Raw genomic sequence first — 10,694 nt, forward strand, 5'->3', positions numbered from 1 at the left:
GGCTAGAGAGGAGTCAAAACACAATAACCACAAGAGATCAAACACAGAGATGGCACAGTGGTTATCCCGTGGTTCGGCCAAGACCAACGCTTGCCTACTCCACGTTGTGGCGTCCCAACGGACGAGGGTTGCAATCAACCCCTCTCAAGTGGTCCAAAGACCCACTTGAATACCACGGTGTTTTGCTTGCTTTTCTCAATCCCGTTTGCGAGGAATCTCCACAACTTGGAGCCTCTCGCCCTTACACTTGAAGTTCACAAAGAAGCACGGAGCAAGGGAGGGATTAGCAACGCACACAAGACACAAGAATCAGAGTGTCAACACGCACACAAGTCGCAACAAGAGCTCGCAACACAACCCAATGAGTTCACAACTCCACTAGAGCTCTATATGCTATCACAAAGAAACGAATGCGCGAAATTGAGATCTTGGTGCTTAGGAATGTTGTAGGAATGCTTGGTGTACTCCTCCATGCGCCTAGGGGTCCCTTTTATAGCCCCAAGGCAGCTAGGAGCCGTTGAGAGCAATCTAGGAAGGCTGATCTTGCCTTCTGTCGACTGGCGCACCGGACAGTCCGGTGCACACCGGACACTGTCCGGTGCCCGATTTCCTTCCAAAAATGGTGCAGTCGACCGTTGGCAGCCTGAGAGCCGTTGGCGCACCGGACATGTCCGGTGCCCCCTTCTAGCCATTGGCTCGGCCACGTGTCCCGCGCAGATCGCGCGACCGACCGTTGGCCCTGCCGACCGTTGGCTTACCGGACAGTCCGGTGAATTATAGCCGTACGTCGCCGGTGAATTCCCGAGAGCAGCCACTTCGCTCGAGCCAGCCTGGCGCACCGGACACTGTCCGGTGCACCACCGGACAGTCCAGTGCTCCCAGACTCAGCAAAGTATTGGCTGCTCGAGCCAAGGCATTTTCAATTGGATTTTTCCTGTTTCCAGCACTTAGACACAATACATTAGTCCATAAAACAATGTACTAAGTCTGAGAAACATACCTTTATCTTTGATTTGTGCTTTGTCCACCTTTTTACACTTAGGCACTTGTGTTGGACACTAAATCACCAAAATACTTAGAAATGGCCCAAGGGCACATTTCCCTTTCAGGAAGAAAGAGGAATGTAGAGAGAGATTGCTCACTAATAGTCAATTTAGAGTGGGCTCAACACATACTTCAAGACTTTTGTGAGAGGAAGATGTGGACCCATTATTAAATGTATAACTTGTATTATATGAGAGTTATTATATGTGTATGTTTTAGTTGGCTATGTATGACATGACAAGATCATGAAGTCCACCATAGGCTATATTAGGGTCTGTTTGAAACCAATAGAGCTAACAGTTAGCCAACTAACAAATTATTAGCTGGGTTGAGCCCGCTAATAAAATAATTGCTAGTTGTGAGGTACATAATAATTGGTTGAGTATTAAATGATGGGTGTTTGAAACCTCTGAAACTAATTTTAACAGCTAACTATTAGCTCTAAAGATTAAAAAAACACCTTATAAAGGTGGTGTTTGGTTTATAGTGACTATTTTTTAGTCTCACAATTTTATTCAATTTTCGTCTTTAAACTGTCAAATATAAACTAAACTCTATTTTAGTTTAAGTATTTAATAATTTAGAGACTAAAATAAAATAAAATAAAATAAAATAAAATAAAATAAAGAGACTAAAAATTAGTTTTTAGAAACCAAACACCCATAAGAGAATGGCCTAACCAAAAGAAGGCATGTCACGCGACCATTGTATTAATTCTTTGCCGGCGACGTACAAAACGGAATTAAGCGAAATAGACACGAGTTGTAGTATTATTCACAACTACGGGGGTGTTTGGTTTCTAGGGACTAATTATTAGTCCCTCAATTTTATTCCATTTTAGTACCTAAATTACTAAATATAGAAACTAAAACTCTATTTTAGTTTCCCTATTTAACAATTTATGAACTAAAATGGAATAAAGTGGAGTGACTAATGTTTAGTCCCTATAAACCAAACACCCCTGTAGTTAAAATTTGGTGAGACAAAATCCGCGTGGAGTACAATCAACACGTGAAATGCCTGGCATGATGTGTCATCTCTATGAACTTGATTTTTTTTCAATGATACGCACTGTACTGTACGATACGATGGATCTGTGGATCTTAAATTTGGTCGTTTCTTCTCTACTTGGGCGAAGAACAACGAAAGCTCTGACTCTCTCCATATTAGCCTGGCCGAATGTGAAGCGAAGCAGCTGAAAGGCCGGCCGAAACCAGATTCCAGAATGATCTTGTTGCTGCTGCTTGCTAAAAACTCTCGCAACTAACCTCGAAAAAAGATGATGACTCGTGAAAATGACAGTGCAATTCGCAAAAAGGAGGGCAGGGGAAGCGTCAGTGCGGGGGGAAGACGAAATTCCAAACTTGGCGTCCCTTCTTCCGGACAGATCGGGAAATCCCTTAAGACCTCTCACATCAGAGGTTTTAGGTTGGCAATGCTGAAAGCAACCCCTGATACTCGCCCCGGCGCTACGAGGCTAAACGAGAGGAACACATGACACGACTGTCCGAACGAACCCCTTTGGCGATCTAGCGAAAGATTATCTTTTCAATTGCATGCTTCTGGTCGTTGAAGTTTATTAGTCTGGGTTTTCGATCGTTCTGAATTAGCTAGTAGCGCGTGTACGTACGTAGAAGCTCTGTGAAGGGGGATTGGGAACTGAAGCGCCGTGCGTGAGCAGCTAGTGCTTCGTTTCTGATCGAGTTCCGTGAGTGAGATGGGTGGATCTCATCACGCGGAGTTGTTGGGAGGTCGATCTATTGCTCGCTCAATCTTCGTCGAACTTTAGGATTCGTAGGCAAGACAAGATACGCGGCAAGAGACGCATGTTAATTAATTGCTTATCCCTCCAACTCATGCAACTTTTATTCAACCGCAATATAGAACCAGACCATAACAGCAGAGCATTACAGTAGCAGCAATGGCGGCGCACAGCATAACAACCCATGGCTTAACAAACACTACTATTCCACACACACGGCACGGCACGGCACGAGCTAAAGTAATTAACTGGTACAGGAATCACAACACGGACTAGTTCAGTTCAGTGCATAGGCATACGTCCGTCTTCACGTTTTCACTGACTGAGTGCAGTTCCAGATTATTTATGCAAGTAGTAGAGGGTTTGGAATTTTAGGATTTTTATACGGTTATAATATAATATAATGGAGGGCGGCAGATCGAGCTTGGTGTCTCTAGCTAGTCTCAGTCAGATGGCGAGGACGAGACCCGGCAGCGACTTGTGCGCGCTGTCGGCGCGGCGGCTCTGCCACAGGCACTTGGGCCCTGCTGCCGGTGCCGCCACCGAGGGCGACGAGGAGGAGGCAGCGTCCTTCTGCTTAGGCGGAGCAGCGCCTGCGGCAACGACGTCAGGCTGGCCGGAGAGGAGCGTGAGGTCGGTGTTGAAGTACTCCCTGAGCTGCGTGATCACCCCATGGGGCCCCACGGTCCAGGCGTGCACCCAGTAGAGCTGGCGCGCGTCGTCGGCGCCCTCGGCGACGACGGTGGAGCCGAAGGCGTCGACGGAGCGCGGGGAGAAGACGAAGCCGCGGTGGTCCAGAGCGCCGGTGAGCAGGCGCATCATGTGCTGGCGCGCGGGAGGGCCATGGAACCACCACTCGAGGTCCGGCGCCAGCAGCTCCTGCGCCCGGCGCGCGTCGCGGGCGTTGAGCGCCTCGTACAGCCGCAGCACCAGGAAGCGGTTGCGCTCCTCCGCCGACTCCCCGCCCAGCGCCGCCTCCGCGTCCAGCTCCGCCGTCTCGTGCGGGCGCGGCGGCGCCGCTCCCAGACCTGGTCGAGGGGTAGCCAGCTCCTGCCGCGGGCGCCGCTCGAGAGGCTCTGCAGCTGAAACGGCTAGACGGCGGGGGTGTGAGTGTGACCGTGTGAGTGCGATGGATGGAGAGGGGAGTAGAGGAGCAGAGGACGCGGTGGAGGCCTGGATGGACTGTGTGTGTGTGGGGTGCTTTATATAGGGATACAGGAGCGTTACATTAAGCATTTAGGTCCTCGCAATCCAGAGATTGTGCTGTAAAAAAACTCTGCTGTCTCTGTGACTGTATCTACGTCTCTTTCATCTTTGACCGTCGGCCGTCGCAGTCTGGTATCTGAGATATCTTCAGATTTTCAGGGGGCGTGGGTTAACAGCGATACCGGGACCAGGACTAGCTTCAGGACAGGTGTCGTGTTGGAGAGGTGCATGCTCATGGCCCACTTTTTGGTCTCCACAGCAGAGACTACTCTTGTTGCAGTAGTACTCGATTTTGGCTCCATAAGGAGGAGGATCAGAACGACATACCAGCTTTCCAGGAGGGAAATGTGCTGGGAAAATCATGCACATCTATTTTTTTTGCGGGTTTGTAATATGGATTTAAAAGAGTGGCGGATTTGTAACTGGGTCGGAACAGCCGAGCGATATCGGGAGGAAAGCAGGAAGAGGAACTGAAAGAAACGGATCCTGTTTTTGTTTTGTTTTTGCCCCCCACGAAACAGCGCGGCAGCTGCTCATGATCGGGCGATGCATGCACATCTCTGTCCCTGTCTGCCCTCCGGACTCGGGCCACCAGAGCCGTCGTGCGCAGTGGGCACTGGCGGCCATGGCGTGATGGCGTCGGTCAGAGTGCGCGACCACTGCACAGGCACTCCGCGACGGCAGCCCTCGCAACCTTTTGCTGCGATCCCTGGAATGCGACGAGCCGACGTGGGCGTTGTCAGTTGCCACCGCTCGCCTTGTCTCCATCTGGGGGCGAGGCGATCGGGGGAGGTCTGCTCTGCTCCGCTCTTGCCGTGCCGTGTCCCCTGAACCCTGTACCGGTCGAGAGCACTCACTGCACTGCACCGCCAGCCGCCCGCGCGCAACAAGCCACCAAAAGAATCATATCCGCTTTGCATTGCGCGCACCGTTCTCTTCTCGGGTGCGTTGGTTGGTTGGTGCAAACTTCCATTTTCTTTAGGAGCAAGCACCAGGCGAGCACTAACCAACACGAGTGATGACTGAAGCAAGGCTCAACAGTGTAAACCCATTTTCTTTAGGGGCCCGTTTGAATCCTAAGAATCTAGATAGAGAGTACATAGAGATTTTCCAGAACCTGAATTTTCGATAGAAAATATTCTCATATGTTTGTATTATTACCGCATTGTACTTCATCGGATAGTTCTACGGATAAGGTTAAGGTAAGGCAAAAAAAAATGTCTTTTCTCACCTTAGATTCGGATACTGAATCATTGCTTTGGGTTATACATATATAGTATAAGGCTGTCTCCAGCAGTGTCCCCTAAATTTTGTCCCATAAAGAAATATTCTCTGTACTTTACAGGACACTATTATGTCCTCTATATCTTCTGTGTCTCCAGCAACGTCCCCTAAATTCGATCCCCTAAAGCTACAGTGTTAACAGAATTCGTTTTTCCTTTTCTTTTTCTGTTTTCTTTGTTTTGTACCCATTTAATGGTACTCAAAGGATGCTAAAAAATTTGTAATCAATAATATTACAAATAATAATCTAAAAACTATGGTTCATTAATAATTTCGAAATGTACAAAATAAATAACACTGCATTTTATGTTGTGTGTAATTATTGTGGAAAAAACGTGACACAATATTTGAATCGTATGAAAAATGTTTACGAATTCACATGCTTCCACCGTAAGCCACAACACTTCTTGAACAAGCCATTGTCTAGCTTCGGCTGCACGACAAGAGCATGGCTTCTCTCCGAAGCCTATCCCTTCTATAAATAATCACTACTTCAACACTTCACTCACACTTCGCATACACTCATCCACAACAATGGACCGGTTCGTAGATTCCAATATTTTTCTTAGGATGGCACAAGACATGGAAGATGAAGACCATGAGCTCGAGGTTGCGACGTACCAACATCTTAGGCGTCGTGCACTTAACGAGCGTCGGTACGCTGATTCCATTCCCGGTCGTGTTCGAATCCATCGTGACCATATCAGTGGTGATGCAAGAATCCGAGCCGACTACTTTTGCGCCCAACCGGTTTACACGGATGCACAATTTCGGAGGAGGTATGTTTATTCATACGCACATCTATTAACGTCCATAGTATGTACTTGACAATTATACTCAAAAAAGTTTGCAATATAGGTTTCGCATGCGTCGCCATGTGTTCGAGCGTCTCGTTCTTGCTGTGCAACAAGTGGATCCGTACTTCGTTCAACGTCCAAACTGTGCTGGTGAGCTAGGCCTATCTGCCCTTCAGAAAGTTGTTGCTGTCGTACGTATCCTTGCATACGGTGTTCCTGCGGATGCCGTTGACGAGTACGTACGAATTGGAGAATCTACAGCACATGAGGCTTTGAAACACTTTTGCACTGCCATCCAAACTGCTTTTGGGGGGTACTATCTTAGGAAACCTAATCCTGCTGATATCGCTAGGCTTCTCCAAGTTGGAGAATCACGCGGCTTCCCTGGTATGCTTGGTAGTGTCGATTGCATGCATTGGGAGTGGCGTAACTGCCCAACTGCATGGAAGGGGATGTTTACCGGTCGCGGTAAACACCCTACAATGATCCTCGAAGCTGTTGCCTCATATGACTTATGGATTTGGCATGCATACTTCGGCATGCCCGGTAGCTGTAACGACATCAATGTTCTTCAGCGTTCAAACCTGTTTGATTCGCATCTTAATGGTGATAGTCCACCAGTGAGTTTCTCCGTCAATGGACACACCTACAACATGGGATATTACCTAGCAGATGGTATTTATCCGGACTGGCCAGCGTTTGTCAAGACAATCCGTCATCCGTATGATGTGAGGACCCAACATTTTGCCACTGTTCAAGAGTCTGCTAGAAAAGACATTGAACGAACATTTGGAGTACTACAGAAGCGATGGGCCATAGTTCGTAGTCCTGCATATGGTTGGTCTCCACAACACATTGGAGATATCATGAAAACATGCATCATATTGCACAACATGATCGTAGAAGATGAAGGTCCTTCGTCTTTGAACACAAGCTTCGACAACATCGGAGCTTTGGCGGATACTAGTCATGGTTCCATCTCGGAGCACAATGAGTACATCAACAACAGGTACGGCCAACTACATGATCCAGTCAAATATAATCAGTTGCAGGTTGATCTAATCCACCACCACTGGGCGCGGCTTGGATCCGGAGCTGCTTAAGTATGAAGTTTATGTCTGCCATGTGTTAAGTATGTTTGTCATTGTCATGTCTAGTGTGTTATGTCGTCGGTTCTGTTAATCCAAAGCTAGTATGTGTTAAGTATGAAGTTTGTCATGTCGTCGGTTCCGTTATTCCGAAGCTACTATGTGTTAAGTATGATGAAGTTTATGTTTGTACTATGTGTAATGCAAAAATATGAATAATAGAAACAGATGAATGTTTCTACTAATCAAAAGCTGGCCAATGTGTAATGCTATAATTCACGAATGATATAAGAAGTCTACTATTATTAAGCAACATGACTGAGTTCTAATATCACAGAACATAAAATTCTCGAGTGCAGAAACATAAAATTGTTCTGGAAAACAAATAAGAGTACTTCCTCAACCACTACAATCAACTTTCACTTGCTTGACGACGAGCTTCCAGTAACCCTTGCCAGAATCTCCTGTTGTTTTGCCTCGTAGTACTGTCGAAGAAGGGGGTTACATTTTGTCAAATCCATGCTCAATATGAGAACCTCTTGTTCCGTGTCCTCCTTCACCTTTTGTCGTTCCATCTTCATCTTCTCTAAATTTAGCTTCTTCCTCTCCAATATTAGTTTCTGACTCTCCTGTTTTTTCATGAACTCCAACTTCTTCTCCTTAGTTGAAGCTACTGATTTGTAGACAGATAACCGTTCCAAAGAGAGCTCACCCATCCGTGTTAGGTACTCCGAATCAGTGGATGATGTGTTCTCTGATCTTTGCTTCTTTGCCTTTTCCTTGGCTGAATCATGACCAAGCGGCCTCTTCGAAGTAAAGCTTGATGGAGCTAATTCTTCAGCAGCATCACAGTCAATAGTATTTGATTGGGTACCAATTGGGTTGGGTGGAGGATTTTGGGTGCCCATGTGCTGGTCCATCCATTTTGGTTGATCCTTCAATATGGACCAGCAATGTAAGAAATGGAAGGGCTTCTTTTCAACAGCAGCAAAACGAGTAGCCGCAAGCGAAGTCTGCAAAAGAAAATGAGTTGGTTTTCTCGAACATTTACTTAGAAAAGGTTGTTAGCTTTTTGTGAACATTTACGAACATTTACGTACCTTATCTGCATCAGTCATGCCACTTGGGTTTTGTCGAAGCACAGCCATCATGTATCCAGCAAAGGTAGAACATTGAGTTTTGATACTGTCCCACCTGCTCATGAGAGATTTCGTAGACCTCTCTGGCATTGATCCTCTACGAGAGTTGTATGCCTCTGTAATCCGATTCCAAAATCCTTGACGCTTCTGACCAGTGTTCACAATCGGATCACAACTGACAGCCAACCATGCTTGACAAACCCTCATATCCTCTTCAGACGTGAAATTGGCTAGCTTTGTGCGTTGAGGAGGCTTCTTCACTGGAGGTGGTGCTGGTGAGGCCTGGGCTGGTTGTCGGCGTTTCGAGACAGGGGGGTCCCAAAGCCGACGAGTGAGTGTGCTGCGTGCCCCAGCCCAGATGGGTCGAGCGCGTGGGCGAGCGCGAAGGGGGGAGAGGCGAGGTGGCCGGAGCCGAGCGTGAGAGAGGTGGAAGTCCCACGACCTTCGTGTTCGTTCCGCGCCCAGGTCGGGTGCGCTTGCAGTAGGGGGGTTACAAGCGTCCACGCGGGTGAGGGAAGCGAGCGGCCCCGAGAGAGCGCCTGTCCCGTCCTCGGTCCCGCGCGGCCAACCTTCTCTAAGAAGGCCCTGGTCCTCCCTTTTATAGTCGCAAGGAGAGGATCCAGGTGTACAATGAGGGGTGTAGCAGAGTGCTACGTGTCTAGCGGAGAGAGAGCTAGCGCCCTAGGTACATGCCAATGTGGCAGCCGGAGAGGTCTTGGCACCTTGCTGGCGTGATGTCGTGGCTGTCGGAGGTGCGACGGAGCCGGGCGGAGGGACAGCTGTTGGAGCGGTCGAGTCCTTGCTGACGTCGCCCTGCTTCCGTAAGAGAGCTTGGGGCCGCCGTCGTCACAGAGCTTGCGGAGCGCCATCATTGCCCATCCGGCGGAGCTGGTCGGATGGGACGCCGGTCTTGTCCTCTGTGTCCCAAGTCGATTCGGGGTAGGATGATGATGACGCTTCCTGTTGACGTGGCGGGTCTGTGCCCTAGGCGGGGTGACGTGGGGGCTCCTCCGAAGCCGAGGTTGAGTCTGTCCTCTGTTGCCGAGGCCGAGTCCGAGCCCCTGGGTCGGGCGAGGCGGAAGTCGTTCGGCAGAGGCCGGGGCGGAGTCCGAGCCCAGGGGTCGGGCGAGGCGGAGTTCGTCGTCTTCCGGGGCCGAGCCCGAGTCCGAGCCCTGGGTCGGGCGGAGCGGAGTTCGCCGTCTTCCGGGTCTTAGCCCGAGTCCGAGCCCTGGGGTCGGGCGGAGCGGAGTTCGCCGTCTTCCGGGTCTTAGCCCGAGTCCGAGCCCTGGGGTCGGGCGGAGCGGAGTTCGCCGTCTTTCGGGTCTTAGCCCGAGTCCGAGCCCTGGGGTCGGGCGGAGCGGAGTTCACCGTCTTCCGGGTCTTAGCCCGAGTCCGAGCCCTGGGGTCGGGCGGAGCGGAGTTCGCCGTCTTCCGGGTCTTAGCCCGAGTCCGAGCCCTGGGGTCGGGCGGAGCGGAGTTCACCGTGGCGCCTTTGGCAAGGCTTGGCTGCCTGTCAGACTCACTCTGTCGAGTGGCACCGCAGTCGGAGTGGCGCAGGCGGCGCTGTCCTTCTGTCAGACTGGTCAGTGGAGCGGTGGAGTGACGGCGGTCACTTCGGCTCTGCCGGGGGGGCGCGTGTCAGGATAAAGGTGTCAGACCACCTTTGTGTTCAATGCTCCTGCAACTTGGTCAGTCGGTGTGGCGATTTAGTCAGGGTTGCTTCTGAGCGAAGCCAAGGCCTCGGGCGAGCCGGTGATGTGCCCGCCGTAAAATGGGGGGCCTCGGGCGAGACGGAAGTCTCTCGAGGTCGGCTGCCCTTGGCCGAGGCTAGGCTCGGGTGAAGCGTGATCGAGTCAATCGTGTGGACTGATCCCTGACCTAATCGTACCCATCAGGCCTTTGCAGCTTTATGCTGATGGGGGTTACCAGCTGAGAATTAGGCGTCTTGAGGGTACCCCTAATTATGGTCCCCGACAGTAGCCCCCGAGCCTCGAAGGGAGTGTTAGCACTCGCTTGGAGGCTTTCGTCGCACTTTTTTGTAAGGGGACCAGCCTTTCTCGGTTGCGTTTCGTTCCGGTGGGTGCGCGCGAGCGCACCCGCCGGGTGTAGCCCCCGAGGCCTCGGAGGAGTGGTTACACTCCTTCGAGGTCTTAATGCCTCGCGTAATGCTTCGGCTGGTTTGGTCGTTCCCTCATGCGAACTGGCCGTAGCCCGGGTGCACGGTCGGGGCCCAAGCTCTCGGGCTGGTATGTTGACGCTGTCAACGGTTTGGCCGGAGCCGGTTTTTGCGAGAGCAGCCCCCGAGCCTCTGCACAGGGCGAGAGGACGATCAGGGACAGACTCGACTTTTTGCATACGCCCCTACGTCGCCTTT

The 10,694-nt window shown here is 50.4% G+C and overlaps 2 protein-coding genes across 2 annotated transcripts; one reads left to right on the forward strand and one right to left on the reverse strand.

Annotated features, from left to right (window-relative positions):
- Positions 1-2,907: 2,907 nt before the first annotated feature.
- On the reverse strand, positions 2,908-3,985 carry LOC109617026 (uncharacterized). Its single transcript, NM_001348382.1, has one exon. It carries the CDS (start codon positions 3,626-3,628, stop codon positions 3,254-3,256), a length of 375 nt encoding a protein of 124 aa, NP_001335311.1. The 5' UTR covers positions 3,629-3,985; the 3' UTR covers positions 2,908-3,253.
- A 1,823-nt stretch (positions 3,986-5,808) lies between these two features.
- LOC103644603 (protein ALP1-like) lies at positions 5,809-7,431 on the forward strand. Its single transcript, XM_008667782.4, has 2 exons — positions 5,809-6,075; positions 6,155-7,431. The coding sequence occupies exons 1-2, from the start codon at positions 5,831-5,833 to the stop codon at positions 7,194-7,196; spliced, it is 1,287 nt and encodes a 428-aa protein (XP_008666004.2). The 5' UTR covers positions 5,809-5,830; the 3' UTR covers positions 7,197-7,431.
- The last annotated feature ends 3,263 nt before the right edge of the window (positions 7,432-10,694 follow it).

The sequence above is a fragment of the Zea mays genome, chromosome 1 (genome assembly GCF_902167145.1).
Source record: "Zea mays cultivar B73 chromosome 1, Zm-B73-REFERENCE-NAM-5.0, whole genome shotgun sequence".
NCBI lineage: Eukaryota > Viridiplantae > Streptophyta > Magnoliopsida > Poales > Poaceae > Zea > Zea mays.